The 18,741-nt window shown below is 35.9% G+C and overlaps 1 protein-coding gene across 1 annotated transcript in view; it reads right to left on the bottom strand.

Moving 5' to 3' along the window:
• The window catches only part of DMD (dystrophin), an 870,543-nt gene that overhangs the window by 578,748 nt on the left and 273,054 nt on the right, over window positions 1-18,741 (bottom strand). The window contains exons 9-11 of the mRNA XM_053455059.1: window positions 16,981-17,115; window positions 1,902-2,090; window positions 852-1,033 (exon numbers count right to left, since the gene is read on the bottom strand). Coding sequence (XP_053311034.1) covers window positions 852-1,033; window positions 1,902-2,090; window positions 16,981-17,115 — 506 coding nt within the window. The remainder of the gene's footprint in view (window positions 1-851; window positions 1,034-1,901; window positions 2,091-16,980; window positions 17,116-18,741) is intronic.

Here is an 18,741-nt window from a genome sequence, read left to right as displayed (position 1 = left end):
ATTACAATTGTGGCCAATTTACTGATTCTGGTAGTTCCAAAACTCTACAAGATCCAAGCGATGGAAACAGTCCCGCTGTATCCAATTTATTGAAACTAGATTTTTTTTTAACATTCTCATTTATTTGAGCCTGTAAGTCAATATCACTATGTAAAATATTTAAAGGAGCAATGGAGCTGCACGAAATATGCCCACTAAGAAGGTGTTGGTGGTGAGGTGGATGGAGTTAAATTGGACAATGGTGCAATGTACCCTTTGCCTTTTCCTTTAGCTTTTGGTGTGCCACTTCTTTTCTATCACCACAGCTTGGTAGTAAGTGTTTCCTTGTCTTTGGATAATATGGGGATTACTTCTATATTGATCCGCAAAGACCAGAATACTTAGTTAAGAAATAAGGATGGATGTTTCTAGCTGCAGTCAGACCTATACAGGTGAAACTGCAGCGTTAGCTAACAATATACAATATATATATATATATATATTATAACATATATATATATATATATATATATATATATATATATATATATATATATATATATATAGTAGTTAGATACTATATTAGAAGTGTAGCTTGTATAGAACCCTTTTGTATAGATGGTCACCAGTAGGCAGTATGTGGTCTTCTGGGGCTTCCTTGTATGGCTCTCAGTTGTCATGAAAAGCCAATATGCTACATCTGTTACATATGTTACACACTAGTATAAAAAGGCTCTGTCCCTCCCAGCCTATGCTTTTAAATTTTATACCGCCTCCTGTGAATACATCAGACAATGCTGCTTTGATGGTAATTTTTATCCAGCAATGAATGTAGAAGCAGAGCGCTTCAGATAAACCAAATTATTACTTACTTGCTTTGTCTTTCCATGCTTGCAAGTCTGAGACTTTCCCATCGGGAATTAAGGAGATTCATTTGTTCTTGGATTTCATTCTCTTCATCGTTTGAAAGTTTCCCGACAGCTAATAGTTGACTTCCAGCTTGCAAAACATTGCCAACATTTCCCTGATGAGATGTTAATTCCATCATAAAGCCCTAAAATGATAGGAATTTTTATAGCAGGCATGAATAACAGCTAAAATTTTATACCTGTATAATCATATGCAAGAATATAAAATTGCCTTTCAGCCAAATACAGGTATTAAAGATATTTTATATGCCTCTCCCTTACATCCAAATCAAATTAGAGATAAATTGGGAGTATCTTGTGCAACATGTGCCGTTATATCACATTTTCACAAAAGTATTGTTATTGAAAGTAAATTCTAAACACAATCCTGTTGGTATGTTACCAATTATTTGCTAATAAAATTAAATAAATTATTTGCCATTCTTCTATTTCTTAAATCGAACGGCAGAAATACTATTATACTCAGCGGGTAATTAAAAACAACCATACAGGGCTTCAAAGAAGAATTTACACCTGTTTTTTTTTATTTTTATTATTATTATTATTATTATTATTATTATTATTATTTTTGTTTTACCACTGGACCTCTGAAAATCCACTATACTGCCAGGTTACTACCATGGAAATTTGCTAGACTACAAAAAGTGTTTTACGCATCTTTGGAAAACAATTACATAATTTTTTGAACAAGGTAAACATCAAAATAGGACTTTTTAATAAATTGATTTTTTAGGTTAGAACACAAATGATTAGAATCAGAATACGGTGGCTGTGGGCCAACCGAAAAAAAAAAATCTTCAGCTAAATAAATCACTTCCCTGGCATAATAGGTACATAAAACCATAATTACTACCTGAAGGAGACTTTGTCTTCACATCTGGACCACTATAACACTGCTTGACTCAGCAGCATGTATACCCTACAGATAGAGGTTCCGCGCCACTGTTTTTCTACTTTTAAACATTATAAAACTCATTTGCGCTGTTAACATACCTCGTGAGCATGAAATTGTTCTTTTACTTCTTCAACATTGCCAGAGATCATTCCTTGACTTTGCAAAACATCCTCTGCAGAAAGAAGCCACGTAAGTACTTCTTCCAGTGAAGATTGATAGCTTTCCAAATCCACTTCAGGCTCCATCACTAAACTCCCAAATGGTCTGTCATCTAGACCTTCCATCCGCTGCAGAGTACAGAATTTTTAGAAAGAAATGGATAAGATTTCAGGGGTATTTTTTTCTTTATGTCTCAACTAAAATAACAATATACAAATAGCACACAATCATTAAACCATTAAACACATCTTTCAATTATAAACACATTTTTTGGCAGAAACATATAAATATTTCATAACATGTGATTGACATATTTTCCATAACAGAATTATATCCAAGCTCTAGCGAAAATATTGCAGATTTAAGAGCTGTCAATCAGACATAATAACTTGTATTGCAAGGTGTTTGTATATTTAAGTCTATTATTGTATCTACGACATGTGCAATCATTTGGGAAAACCCCCACTTATTTAAACATTAGTTTTGATTAAATTCATGCCTATTTAAATACATAAATATTTTAATTGCTTCTTAAAGAAATCCCTAGTGACACCCAATTTTCTCTCCTTTTTTATGAAAGAAACTACTGTACCTTTACTGAGTCCTTTACTGAAATACCAGTAAGTATGGCTTAAAATGAGTGCATCTATATGTAAATCCATTTAAAAAAAAAACTTTTATTAAAAAGTCTTTAGATTGAGACTGGAGCCCCATGTACCTTCTGTACATGTAAGCCTTTGTCAGTTTGCTTTTGTCATATATTACATACTATATCGAGCACTCATAAATTATTTGCATTACATAAACAAGCATGAAGAACAACTACAATAAATACGTAGTAATACATTATGTTGACTACTTCACATACTGCAAACCTAAAACAGACATCTGTTTTAGTAGTGCTCCATGATAATATTATTTTAGTATTATGAATTAACCCTTTGAATGCTAGGATTGTGATACATCCCCTCCCCCCCAAGTAGACTGGATATCATAAATTGTTGTTACACTAAAAGTTAAACACTTACATATTCTGTAACGCTTCATGGCTTTAGTGCGGGCCAAACAATACAATATAAAAATATACGAGATACTGAGAAACCTGTCCATCAGCTTCCAGGCTGTCGCAGTAGTACTTTTATAGAGAAGGTTGGCAAAGGGTATGCTCATTAACTTACACTGTCGACATGTACATTTAATTTGAGACACAACTTGTGCGTCTTTATAGCTGCACTTTTCAAAACACTTCAGTGAAAAAATAATCCCCTAACTACACACAAAGACTATGGTGAGCTTTTGAGTTTAAAACCCTACATTGAATTCATATAGTTGTTTGTTTCAGTTTGTATGTTCAAGAATACAGCCACCAGGGGGAGTAAGCAATAAGCGATAAGCAAGGTATGCAAAACATGATGGCTACTGCATGTTTTAACATGTAAAATGCAAGTTAACCGGGTTGAAAATACCAATGTCTTTGAGATGAGATTAACAATGCTATTGTTTTGCACCCAACGTTACAATTAAAATAACGTGATTTTTTTTAGTACCAATTGAAGTAAAATAACATTAAATAGAAACATAAAATGCGTAGACAGATAAGAGTTTATATAGTCTCCCATACAATTCTATCCTTAGCCTCTGGCCTTAGCTTTTATCTAGCATAGCCTTATTCCTGTCTTATGCATGCTTAAACCCCTTCAATGTTTTAACCTACACTCATTGGCCCCTTTTTAGGTACACCTGTTCAATTGCTTGTTAAGGCAAATAGCTAATCAGCCAATCACATGGCAGCAACTCCATGCATTTAGGCATGTAGATGTGGTCAAGACAACTTGCTGAAGTTCAAACCGAGCATCAGAGTGGGGAAGAAAGGGGTGTCCAAGTCTTCTATGTGGGACAGTGTCAAAGCCTTTCTGAAATGTAGATATTCATTGTCTATTATTTTAGTCACCTAATCAAAACAATCAAAAGATTAGGGATCACCCTGAAGTAAACCCATGTTGTTACTGATCATGAAATTCATGTGATTTTAGAAGTTCAACAATCCTAGCCAATCGCTAATGTCCAATCTTCTGGGACTAGTCCTCTTAACATGTATTGATTAAATAAATCTGTTAATGGTTTTGCTAGTACACCACTAAGCTCTTTTAATCAGGCCCCATCAACTTATTTGTCTTTACTTTAGACAGCTGAAGTAGAATATCTCATTAATGTTTTTTTCTAACTATGGTCCCTTTCCATCATATTCATCTGTAAAAACTGAACAGAAATATTGGTGGAGGCAGTCAGCTAGAACTCTATCGTCTTCTACATACATTCCGTCTTGTGTTTTTAATCTAACTAATCCTTGTTTGACTTTTCCTTTCTCATTTATGTATCTAAAAAAACATTTTATCTCCTTTTTTTACTGACTGGGCTATTTTCTCTTCTGTGTGTGCTTTGGCAGCTCTTACAATTTGTTTTTTTCCTCCTTCTGCCTAATCTTATAAATAGAATTTAGTAATCATGAAAAAACCCTAACTTTCTTTTTTTTACTGTTTTGGCCACTTCTGAGGAGTACATTGAAGATCACGTTGAAATTGTAATTGGAATAAACATGCTTAAAAAATCCACCAAGTGTCATTAATTAAGTCTAATTTAACTTTAACTATTGTGCTGAAAAGTCATTGTGGCAAAAATTGTCAAGAAAACAAGCTTGTTATACATGTAGGGTGGCAGCTTCGTAATTAAAATTGAAGAAAAAGAAAAAAAGATCACAGAGAATATGTTTATATTTTGATTTTAAATGACTCTTTTAGTAAATCTGGGCAGTTTCTAATTAGGTGTACTAGATCTGCTTTGCATGTGAAGGTCTTGGTTACGCTTTGCTTGACTTTTAATTAAACCACATATCAGCTATCAAAATCTAAATCCCATAACAGAACTTGTGCTCATGAAAGCAAAGCTAAGAAATTATAAAATAACTCCATATACAGTTCACAGAGCATTTATAACTGTTGGGGAAGGAAGTAGGGGCAATATGTATTTCACCATATATATTTCTATATAATATACAGTATTTGTCTCTGTTAACCAAAATTTACAAAGCTCTCTGAAATGATATTATATATATATTTGAAGCAGCCAATGGAATACATACAATGGACCATTCAACTGGTTGCTATAGTGATATGTATATGGATTTTAGTTTTGTGTTCTTTGCCCAATATACCAGACAAAAACCCTTTCTTAACATGAAAATCTATATAGACCTGTGCCAGGAGTGAATATACTTGGTAAAGAAAAAGAGAAGAAAGAGTAAAAAAGATGTTTTTTTATAGGCTGCTACAACACCTTATTGAAGCTGGTCTCAAAAGGTCCTAAGATGAAGATACAAAGATACAAAGATAAATGGGGTAGGTGTTAGCACCAACGGTAAGTATGATTTTTATACAGTTTAAATAAAATTACAATTTATTTAATTATACAGTATATACACAATATACCAATCTGTCATAACATTATGACCACTGACATGTGAAGAGAATAACACTGATAATCTTGTTTTCATGGCACCTGTCAGTGGGTAGGATATATTAGCCAGCAAGTCAACATTTCATCCTCAAAGTTTATGTCTTAGAAACAAGAAAAATGAGGCTGCGTAGCCGCAGACCAGACAGGGTGTCCATCCTGAGCTCTGTCCACTGCCAAAAGCGCCTACAATATGCACGTGAGAACTGGACCACGGAGCAATGGAAGATGGTGGCCTGGGCTGATGAATCACGGTTTCTTTTACATCACATGGATGGCCGGGTGCGTGTGCATCTCTTACCTGTAAAACACCTATTCATGTAAAATGTTTTTCCTGGGTGCCACTAGAAAGTTTCTATATATATATATATATATATATATATATATATATATATATATATATATATTTACAACAAACACATCATGTCTTCTGTTCAAATTTGGCCAAATGAAATTCTTCTCCTTTTGTCTCAAATAACCCTAACCTGCCTTAAAGGCAGTGGTTCCCAACCCAGTCTGCATTATACACAAATAGTCCAAGCTTTAGGAATATCCCTATTACAACAGAATATTTTATATTAGTAATTACAAAACTGGGTTGGGAACAACTTCTTTAGGGTATAAGAGCTATAGTCGCCATTCCCCTCAACAGTGCTGTTTATTGGATTACAATTATTGAGAAATAAGGAAAAATAAAAAATACTCGATAATCTCTTACTTTTTATGCTATGTTTTTACCTTTTAAGATACACTTCATTATATGCACTTAGCTATTCGGTGTACCAGAAAATGAAGTAAAATTATTTGTTTGAACATTTATTTCTGCTTATTTTGGGAAATTGTGCTCTGCTCACTGATCAGATAACGATGATGTATTATTTGCTGTTACCATACACAAGGATAAAGGGCATTTTAAATTGCATTCCTGTTCATGAGTAAAAGTTCCAAAATATTTCTCAAGCTAGCATTTTCTTTTCTATGTTTACATGGAAATCAGACATATAAAAATCAATGACCAAAAAGGAGCAATTGAAATAACTTGAAAAATCCCTTTCATTTTTTGTTGCTGATGTAATCAATTAGCCTAATTTCCAGAGAAACCTGCGGTTCTGGTCCACATCTCTTATATTTATTTAAGCTTGTTTTAATTATCAAGCAATGTAAGTTGATGCTGACCAGCTCATATATACAGTAGCGACACCCTGGAGTATGTGGGATGCAGAAATGCACAAAACAGAATGAGTTACATACTCCATACTAGACTTGGGCACTGGCAAAGTCTTCATGAAAAAAAACTTTGTATTTAAAGAATATTCTCCCGTTCTCATGTTCTTTTTGAGCGAATATTCGTGTACGTTCTTCGTGTTCTTTTTTTTTTAGGAGTTAATACAGGGTTAACACGGTAACAATACGCAGCAGCTTTGGCGCCATGATTTTAAAAGTCTGTAAGAGCGACTCTATTGGTCGCCGACAGGGGGCTCCTCTGCCATCAACCAATGAAGGGCAGCTGATAGCGACCAACAGAGATGCTCTTACGGACTTTTAAAATCCTGGCGCCAAAGCTGCTGTCTACGTAGCATTGCAGGGGTTAACGGGAACGGGAATCTGCAGGATACAGCAAGGGCTGTATGACCGACTATATTGGTTGCTGGCAGGGGCCTCCTCTGGCAGAGGACCAATAGAGTCGGTCATACGGCCCTTTAACTACTGGTGCGATCCTGCAGATTCCCGTTCCTGTTAACCCCTGCGATGCTAAGTAGACAAGGTAGGCTATAGGTATTGATTAGTATTGGGGGAAGGGACCAGGGAGATTAGCTAGGAGATATTAATGAAGACGTACACGAAGATTCTTCGTGTTGTGCTTCTTTGTCTTCGTGTACGTTTTGCTAGAAAAAATGGCCATGTGGTCACCCTGTGACAATTGTGACATTATATTACATTTATTTATCTAGCACCAGCAGCATCCGTAGCGCTGTTGCAATCAGTGGGATAATTTAAAGTCACACACAATGACAAACTAGTATAAAAAGAGAAGAGGGCCTAGCTTACAATGTAGTCAATGGTTGAGAGAGAAGTGAAACAGTAGGAGAGGTCAGCTTGGATGGGGATGAGTTTGTCAGGTCTGGGTGATCTGTTGAAGTTATTGATCATTCAGATGGCTTGATTATGATGATGGCTGAGAGTGTTAGGAAGAAGGGTTTCTATGCTTCTCGGAAAAAGGTGGGTTTTCGAAGAGCTGTTGAAGGTTGCTACGAGGGAGAAGTCTGACAGAACAGGGAAGGGAATTCCAAAGGAGGGGTGCAGTGCGGGTGAAATCCTGAATGGGGGAATGGGAAGAGGTGATGACAGTCTAAGAGACCCACAAGTCATGAGAGGAACAAAGAGGGCAGTTAGGGGTGTATTTATATAGGAGGGTAGAGATATAGGGGTACAGAGTTGTTAAGGAAACAGTGTGCGGCCATGGTCTGGGTATGTGCGGTCAAATGCTGGGAGAGTATAGAATGATAATGTGCAGCCATGCATATTCATACTGCAGGAGTACCGTATTTGGTGGCAGCTGATATTTGTGCCAGGGCTGCTTAGTTTTCCTTAGTCCAGCCCTGTTCTTTGTAGCAGTGTGCAATTTTATAAAAACAGCTTCTCAAACATACCAACACTACCTACAGAATTTTAACAGCATACACAAAATGAACAAATCTATTCAATTTGGCACGTCAAACTATGTTCTTTTTAGTTTAGCTTATTAGTATATCATTCATATTCCTTATAAGCATGAATTAATGCAATGCAATAACATTATCCTATAAAAATGTTGTAAATCATTTTATTTATGTCAGTGTATTGGGTATACATGTACCACAATTACTGCTTTATCGTGTATTATAATCACATAATTTTATTTGGCTTTATCTTTATTTTTTTTATCTTTTTTTTATTTTTGCTGATAAAATACTAAGTATGCAGAGTTTTTTTTAAACAATACATTTTCCCCATTTTGATATGAAATGTGCATATATATATATATATATATATATATATATATATATATATATATTAACATTTATATATAACATTTATATATATATATATATATATATATATATATATATATATATATACATATACCAAAAGGAACAAAAAGCTCTGTCTACTATTTTCATTTCTCCCTATAACAGCAGTTTAATTCGTGCCCTGATTCTGTCTGTGTTGATCGATAGCTACATTTTTGGACTTCTCTGCCCCACTTCCTATAACAAACCCAATATAGATGCAGGAACTTTAAAATAACTAGTTTTGTTTTTTGGTTTTTTTCAAAAATACAGTATCATTTGTACAATTAATAGAATTACTATTAATTAGTTAGTTGCATAGGTAATGGATGAAAAAAGGATGAAAAAAAAGACAGATAAAACCATTAAGTTTCAACCTTTCCAAGATAATCCCAATCTATGATGATCTTGATGAAGGCAAAAAACCCTCCTAAAGCTAATATCAATTCTTTCAAAGCCCTACTGATGAAAAACAAGTTGCTTTGCCAACTGTTTCCTTGAAGCATCCATATAATTCAATCCTTTTTAAAGAGTGTACCTATTAAATTTAGAGCCATCAACCAACTTTCAGTAATTTCTGTAATTTCAGTAATTTTCTTTACAATACTTTAACTTCACTAATTTTACCCACTGAGCATCATGTATTAACAGACATACATATTCCACATATTCCTCATATTCCGCAATTTTACCCCCATCCCCCAGTCTAAACCCTTTAGTAATATCTGCTTCTCTTTCCTTTACCACATCGGACTGAACATTTTCCTTCCTCCTCTGAGAAATGCAAGGCACACACAAATGCAGAGCTGCCAAACCAAGTGAACTGCTCTAATAAAAAATCTTCTTAAAAAGAATTTGCTTTTTTTTTTTTTTTTTTAAACTTTTTGTGCTTTACTTTCTAAACAGAATAATACATCTCTGCAAAATCAGCTGGAATCAGAAGATGGATTAATTGAGGATTAGACCATTTGGGCAATATACCTCATAACATAGTCATAGTGGACAGTGGCCGCCGTAAAATGTGGTCAATATTTATAAGAGGATAGCTTAGTGTCCTATAATGCCCCACCAACAAAGAATGGAATGGAATATGCATTTAAAATACTTATTTTAATGAGAAGCTACAGTGGACCACCACTCTCCATAGACCCATTTAAAGCAGTGGTAGGGAAGTGCTCTGATTGAAATAAATTAACCCCCTAAACGACAATGGGCGGTCCCTAAACCCATTGAAAACAATGCATTTTGAGCCTGTACATGTACGGGCTTTGTCATTAAGGGGTTAAAAACTCTAGGGTGAGCCAAATGCTAACTAGCAATGATTAGTGGTGGTGGCAGGATATGTGTTCACCTACGGAGCTGGGGTAAGGGGAGAGACAAATGTATATAAGAGAATTCTGCAGAATCCTTCCATGCATTATGAACAACACCCGTGGGGACTACTCTGCTTTCATTAAAGTGCATTTGATGTCCTTTTAACAGCAAAAAATAGCAGTATAAAGTTAGACATCTTGGTTCATGTCAAATGTAACACAATGGTGCTTTTATCCTGGCCAATCTCCCCATTTTATTCGTTGTATTTCCCACCTCTCAAGACACTCGTGTTCAGAGCCTGGTCCTTTGAAATGTCAGAGGAGTGAGTCAGGAAGAAAAGTCTGAATACATTTAAGGTTAAAACATAGCACATGCTTGTTAAGGCACCAGAAGCCCCAATCTTTTTCCTGCTGATTTAATCAGAGGGGGGGGGGGTGTTTGTGAAGCATCAAAAATACAGGACGTCGGAAAGTTTACTTCTCAATTGGCTCAGATTCAATGGCCGCGATAAATCTGTCACAAGTAATCAAAAAGCAATCCTCTTAGATTGCAACTGAACAAAATGAGATAAAAATAGAGCTATATTCACCTAGATTCATTAACAGAGATAAAATATATAACTGCTTATTCTTTTCAATTGCACTCAATGCGCGCATTGCTTTTCGAGTACTTGTGATGGATTTATCTAAGGCATTGAATCCAATGTCTGATTGCATATTAGTAAAGCCTACATTTCAACGGAGAGGGAGAGCTGTAAATGAAGTTATCTACAAAACAGCGTTTCAAGATAAGTACAACAAGATACTGCATGGCATGTTTTGGAGGAAAATAGGCATCAAATGACTGCTACCAATTTGTTTTGAAAAATCTTTTATGAAATATCCAGCTGCACAAAACACAATGTTGATGGGACCAACATTTTGTTTTTAGCAATTTAAATAGAGTTTTAGAAACCTTAACTAAAATGTCATACTGAGAAAATGTGTTTGTTTTACTTTAGGGGGAGAAATGAAAACCACTTCAAGGAAACGGTCCAACTTGCTAGCCTGTTGACAAGAAAAAAACTTGCATTTTTTTTCCCTGTCACAATGAAGAAGAAGAAATAGAGAATAAGCCATATCAAGAAAGATATACAGAATTTTACAGTATCAGGAGAAACAAAATTGAAGCATAAATTCTATAGTGTGCATAGCTTAATGTATGTATTACTACAGTATATCTCTTAAATAATGGTCAATGATCTTAAAAAATAAAAAAACACAGGCAATGACATCATAGTCAATGCGCAAAGTTTATTCTGAAGAGTAATGGCTATGGCTCCCTCCTGTTTTTAAGTCTTTATGCCTTGGAGAGGCTACCATTAGATTCTGTTCTGGACTAGGGGTGGATGAGCTGGCTGGTAATCCAGCACTGCCCAAGCTTCACCATTCAAGCCGGACATAGTCAAGTTTATATAAATGTCCGTTTAGATACATATTTAAGTAATAGACAAATCATTTCAACTTCTCATAACTTATTTAGGGGTTCTTTTTTGGGAGGGGGGTGGAATTATCTACAATAATGTTATTGAAGAGTTTAGGGGAATGTGCTGCAATGATCTGTTTTTTAACATATCCGTGGCTGGTCTGGCAATGCAACCTGATTTTCTGCAACAAAAGAAAATAAGGCTATTTGTTAAGGAAAGGAGATGATTATTTAACCCCTTAAGGACAATGGGCGGTCCCTAAACCCATTGAAAACAATGCATTTTGAGCCTGTACATGTACGGGCTTTGTCATTAAGGGGTTAAAAACTCTAGGGTGAGCCAAATGCTAACTAGCAATGATTAGTGGTGGTGGCAGGATATGTGTTCACCTACGGAGCTGGGGTAAGGGGAGAGACAAATGTATATAAGAGAATTCTGCAGAATCCTTCCATGCATTATGAACAACACCCGTGGGGACTACTCTGCTTTCATTAAAGTGCATTTGATGTCCTTTTAACAGCAAAAAATAGCAGTATAAAGTTAGACATCTTGGTTCATGTCAAATGTAACACAATGGTGCTTTTATCCTGGCCAATCTCCCCATTTTATTCGTTGTATTTCCCACCTCTCAAGACACTCGTGTTCAGAGCCTGGTCCTTTGAAATGTCAGAGGAGTGAGTCAGGAAGAAAAGTCTGAATACATTTAAGGTTAAAACATAGCACATGCTTGTTAAGGCACCAGAAGCCCCAATCTTTTTCCTGCTGATTTAATCGGGGGGGGGGAATGATTGTGAAACAACAAAAATACAGGACGTCGGAAATTTGACATGCAGTTACCAAAGTTTACTTCTCAATTGGCTCAGATTCAATGGCCGCGATAAATCTGTCACAAGTAATCAAAAAGCAATCCTCTTAGATTGCAACTGAACAAAATGAGATAAAAATAGAGCTATATTCACCTAGATTCATTAACAGAGATAAAATATATAACTGCTTATTCTTTTCAATGGCACTCAATGCACGCATTGCTTTTCGAGTACTTGTGATGGATTTATCTAAGGCATTGAATCCAATGTCTGATTGCATATTAGTAAAGCCTACATTTCAACGGAGAGGGAGAGCTGTAAATGAAGTTATCTACAAAACAACGTTTCAAGATAAGTACAACAAGATACTGCATGGCATGTTTTGGAGGAAAATAGGCATCAAATGACTGCTACCAATTTGTTTTGAAAAATCTTTTATGAAATATCCAGCTGCACAAAACACAATGTTGATGGGACCAACATTTTGTTTTTAGCAATTTAAATAGAGTTTTAGCAACCTTAACTAAAATGTCATTCTGAGAAAATGTGTTTGTTTTACTTTAGGGGGAGAAATGAAAACCACTTCAAGGAAACGATCCAACTTGCTAGCCTGTTGACAAGAAAAAAACTTGCATTTTTTTTCCCTGTCACAATGAAGAAGAAATAGAGAATAAGCCATATCAAGAAAGATATACAGAATTTTACAGTATCAGGAGAAACAAAATTGAAGCATAAATTCTATAGTGTGCATAGCTTAATGTATGTATTACTACAGTATATCTCTTAAATAATGGTCAATGATCTTAAAAAATAAAAAAACACAGGCAATGACATCATAGTCAATGCGCAAAGTTTATTCTGAATAGTAATGGCTATGGCTCCCTCCTGTTTTTAAGTCTTTATGCCTTGGAGAGGCTACCATTAGATTCTGTTCTGGACTAGGGGTGGATGAGCTGGCTGGTAATCCAGCACTGCCCAAGCTTCACCATTCAAGCCGGGCATAGTCAAGTTTATATAAATGTCCGTTTAGATACATATTTAAGTAACAGACAAATCATTTCAACTTCTTATAACTTATTTAGGGGTTCTTTTTTGGGAGGGGGGTGGAATTATCTACAATAATGTTATTGAAGGGGTTTAGGGGAATGTACTGCAATGATCTGTTTTTTAACATATCCGTGGCTGGTCTGGCAATGCAACCTGATTTTCTGCAACAAAAGAAAATAAGGCTATTTGTTAAGGAAAGGAGATGATTATTTAATACCATGTTCTCTCAATGACTGGATATTTGATGGAATTATTTCAGCAGGAGCGATGACTTAAGTAATACGGAGATGGATATGCAGACACCATTCAGTCAGCAGTAAATGCACTTCCATGTCAATTCATCTGATTAGTGATCGCAGGGAATCCTTTTAAAGTCTGCCAAAACCTTAAGAAATATTGCACATCTAATACTGAGGGTTGGCAGGAGACCTTAATCACAATCATTTTTTTTTTCGTTTCTTCTCTTTTGTCCTTGGTGTTGAAAGTAATGGCTTGATTATACAATATAGAAAAACAAATTCGTTGATGTAGAAAAATGCACTGAAAGCGAATATTCAAGGAACACCTTGACACCCATTTCTCTGTAGCGTGCTAACCAAACTCACCTTGTTTATGCAAAGTTAGAGTAATACTTCAATCCAAAGACATTTTGTCTAGTTTCTTGTTAAATAAATAATGTATTTGATGGAATAACCTATGTTTCGTCCTAATAGTACACTCACCATTTGCAAGTTAAACAAAGTGAAGAATTATCTTCTTCACATCATATTAACCCATACACCAAATAAAAGTATTTAGCCATCCTGGTCTGATTATTTCCCCAACTTGAGAATATACCATTGTCATCAATTTAATAAATCCATTCAAAATAAAAAGGTACTGAAAACTAGAGAGAAGACAAGGGTACTGTAAATGTCAATGCAGGACAGCCCCAACAACCTGTTGTATATGGTTGTCTTTTTTCTCAAAAATAGAAGGATTGTTTCTAGATGAGTTGGTGTCTAGCACAGAGCCGCTGCTCAAATGATACATTAATGCACCTCACATCCTTTTCAAAGCACCCATTGTGCTTGATTACATAGAAGACGCTGTAATATTGTACCCTTGTCAGAGAGATTGCGTGGAGTATGTCTTTACAGGTGAATATTTGTCAGTCTAATAGTATACTGTAGTGTTCAAAAACACAAAAATAAAAATTAAAAAGCTGCACTGTATCTCAACTAATAGTCTTCAGAATATTTGCTTTCATCAAAAAAGCCACACTATAAACAGACATGACAAGCGCAAGTTTTGCCAACCGCGCTGAAACAATAGAAAAAAAGGAAATTTTTTTGTTAGCTATGGTGACACTCAATTAAAAGACACGAGAAATAACTCCGGATGTTAAACACACTGTAACAAGTGACTTTTCTTTTCAGTAATGACTTCTTGGGTATTGATTGATTGTATGACAATCCATAGCATTCATATTTTACTAATGTATTTCCCTAATATATTCACACCATAGAAATAATACCCTGCCTGGTCATCAAGTGTAGCAAGCATAAAGGGAGCACAGGTCATCGTCCCACCTCTGCCTTCACACTTTTTGTAGTATTCTTGGATCTGCTAATGACCTTCCTCTAGGTTGCATAGGGAATTGCTTTGTGTATATTTCATTGGATATATTTTACTGAAACATAATGGTTCAGGGAATAGAAATGTTTTTTTTTTTCTCATGAGTTTATATTTCAACATCTTCCTTTTTCTCTGTGTCTGGAGGTTCCCAATTAAAACGGTGACTCTTGGATATCTAAGGGGACGCTCCAATGCCCCACACAGCCCCACCAATGAAGAAAGCACATTAAAACCCACTGTAAAAAATGTGTGCATATTTCGAGACAATGTAACTGTTAACATGCTGTAGCGTTCTCTCAGTTGTTCGATTTGTATGCCAAGTTTTGCCGAAAGTACGGTAAAAAGAGCACTTTCTGTACATGCATTTGTTAGACCCCCCTAAAACTCTTCCATGAGCCTGCACAGCAGCCGGCAGGCTTTCGGTGAGTATAGTGTGCGCAAGAGCAAGCTAAGGCACTGAGAGACAGGAAAAGAGAAAGAATGCACGCCGAAGGCAAAAAAAAACCATTTACTCAATGAGGACACTCAACTATCATATGTATTAAAGTGCACATGATGGCTGGAGTGTTACTTTAATATTGTATCCATGCTGGTGTTCTCCCACAGCCCTTACGAAAAATTACTGCAGTTTTTCTGAAGTGATACTGCAGTTTTTTGGACATGAAAAAACTGCAATACTGCACTTTTACTGCAGTATTACTGCACATTTAGGCTAGGTTTCCACTTGGTTTTTTTTTGCTAAAAACGCCCATAAAAACGCCAATTCAGCCACACGGCGTTTTTTTAGTGAAAAAACGCTGCAGCCAGATGTTAGCTGTTCTTCAATAGGAAATCGCAAAATGCCATTTCCACTTGGCGTTTTTCTGTTTGGCGTTTTTTCAGTCCTCTTTGGCGTTTTTCTGCTTTTTTGGGCTCTGTGGCAGTTTTTCAAAACTGCAGCATGTTGACACTCTGGCGTTTTTTGCAAGGAAATCTTGGCGTTTTTCACCAATAGAAGTCTATGGGAGAGAAAAAACGCCATGAAAAAGCCATGTGGGTTTATTGTCTTGGCGTTTTTTATGGCATTTTTTCCACAGTTACAATGCAGAGGATGGACCCAGTATCTGTGTGTCCTACGAGAAATAGGCTGAAAACAAACAGTTTCACACAAAACAAAGTCCTGGACTGGTTCATATTGAATTTTACACCATTTGGAACAAACATGCCATTACAAACAAACATACCCGACGCATCAACTGGATCCTGCGTGCCAAAAGCAACAGCAAAAAATTTGCCCCATCATTTGGGGCCAATCTTCCCAGAGGAGCAGACATTCGAAATAAAGCATGCCTTACAAACCACAGAAAAGAGACAAAAGGGTCTACCAAGTAAATGACATCAGGAGAGGGCAGATACTTGCCATTTATCCTAATCCCTTTTAGCTGGGTGAAACTTCTAACTTGTAAAGGCTGGAAAAACTGCCTAAGGTCAAAAAAAGCAATTTCCACAGAAAGGCTAAAACGCCAGAAAAAACTGCAGAAAAAACGCCAAAACGCAGGTAAATGCAGTGGCAGTTTTCTTGGCAGTTTTCCTGGCGTTTTTCATCAAGAAAAAAACGCCGGACAAAAACCCAAGTGGAAACCTAGCCTTACTGCACTTTTTTTTATATTGCAAACCTACAGTTGTACTTCAAAGTACTGCAGCTTTATTGCATTTGTACTTCCGTACAAAAATAACTGCAGTACAACTGCAGTACAGTGAAGTACAAATGCAGTAAAACTGCAGTAAATGTACAGTAATACTGCAGTGCAAGTGCAGTATTGCAGTTTTTTCATGTCCAAAAAACTGCAGTATTACTTCAGAAAAACTGCAGTATTTTTTTTGTAAGGGAGGCGCTTCCATCTTTTTTGTTACAACTGGCCAGTTTCTTCTACATGTAGCCCAGCACTGTGTGTTCACACATGGTAAGATACTCCATATTAGAAGCAGAAAGTACAATTGATTTTATGGTGATGGTAGCATCATTGTGCCTGTGGTCTAGGTAGGGTGCTCCTTAGTTATTGCAAGAACGGATTGCAAGAATTTTCAAATACTGTTACTCGATTTAGAAGCTGTAAAATATTAGACACTGCACACATACTTGAATAGCAACAACAAAAGAACACAGCCTCACAGCAAGCATGCCAGATATGTTAGTTATTGTTTCTCACATTTAAGACATTTGACAGACCTGTGGAGGGTACTGCCCTCTTTTTTGGTCAGGGTACATGACATAAGCAGATTGCGTGTAGGCATAGCTTTTGAAGCCAGGTTTAGGAGGTGGTGAGGGGTTGTGCGCACGACCTTGTTCTACACTCGCAGTGATCTAAGAAGAGATGAAAGGAACAAAGGTACACACAAATCGATAAGTACATAGATCACAAAAGCTTTTCTTTTTACCAATTTTTACATGCTAGCACACAAAACATTCAACTTATTATATCTGATATACAATATAACTGGCAAATGCTGCAATTATGTTAAATATACTATTAGGGTGGGTAATTATTTGCAAGTATAGTTCAGCAGTATTTTTTTTATTTTGCCCTGCTAAGTATTTGTATGAAAAATCATTCCGTAACTAATTTCCTAGGCTGTCTAGCAGGATTCCCTCACAATGGCATTAATAGGGCTGAATTCAAAACCAAGTGACATGGGGAGATACAAAGAATACATGAATGCACATTTTCAGCTTCTGTGAATAACTAGGGTTGGCCATTTGAATAATAATAATAATAATAATAATAATAATAATACACTAGGTTCTTGCTGTGCGATAAGTTGAGACTAAGGTATTTGGGATGGGGAAAATCTTAAAATTTGCCTAGATCCCTTTGGGCCAGACTTGTATATTAGGAAATTGGTAAATGGGTAACAAAGTTCACTGCTCATAACAATGTAAATGATCTATTTGGTAGATGCTACCACACATTGGACCTTTTTGCTTCTTTTATTTTTGCTTCTAAGTTGAGATCCTAAGATTCTTCCGCCACCAGTTTAGCTGGATATGCTGGCTCTACCCTACACATTTCATTTTTTTAGTTTTGCTTCCGTCATTCTCCTTTTCTTCCCATTTAAATATCAGTATGTAATATAGTTGTTGACCAGATTTAATAAATCTCCCCTAGACCAATTCTGAATCTGGAGTTTTATAGATTAAATGTAATGTAATGTCACATTAGAAAATATATTGTTGACTTTTGTTCATTACGATATTACTTGATATTAAGTCAAGTTAAGATTCAAAAAAATAAAGACCAAACTCTAAATTTGATATGCAGGGGTCAAAGAACTTTCCCAGTGTTTGACAAAATAAGATTTTAACAATTATGTAGATGTTTATTGTGCTAAACACTGCATTAGGCATCTTGAAGCGAGAAAGAATTTTATATCGTATACAAAAACAATTGGTTTGAGGTTAGTAATAGTTTTGCTTTTTGAATAACTAAGTATTCTTTTATTCCTAAGGAAGTGGACATGTAAGCCATACTTAGCATGACACCATAAAAGTCATCAGCCTGGACCAAAAATCCATTATGTGTGTCTCCTTTGACCTCAACTATGCAACATCAGGCGACTGTTTTTATCAGCAGGTATTACCAATATTAACTAATCTTTTCGCACGATATTGCTTAAAGAGCAGAGTAGATGATGTTCTGATTACTCTGTCACTGTTACTATTACACCAGGACTATAGATACATTGACACACAAAGAACATTCTACAAAATAAAGGATTGTAAGACTGCTAGAGAGAGATATAATAGTCTCTGCTGATTCCAATAAAGGGAGTTGCTAATCACGGTTACTTGTTTCTGTAAGCATAGTCCCCACTGCTTTATAATCCTGTGACTTGTCTGCTCTATGCATTAGCCTGAACATCCCCTGCTTGTCTGGATAGATCTTCCAGCTTTAAGATAAATTGTCCAACAGTTGCAGCCAGTCCACTGTTG

This window comes from Spea bombifrons, chromosome 2 (assembly GCF_027358695.1).
Source record: "Spea bombifrons isolate aSpeBom1 chromosome 2, aSpeBom1.2.pri, whole genome shotgun sequence".
NCBI lineage: Eukaryota > Metazoa > Chordata > Amphibia > Anura > Pelobatidae > Spea > Spea bombifrons.
This window is presented reverse-complemented; position numbering and strand designations above follow the sequence as displayed.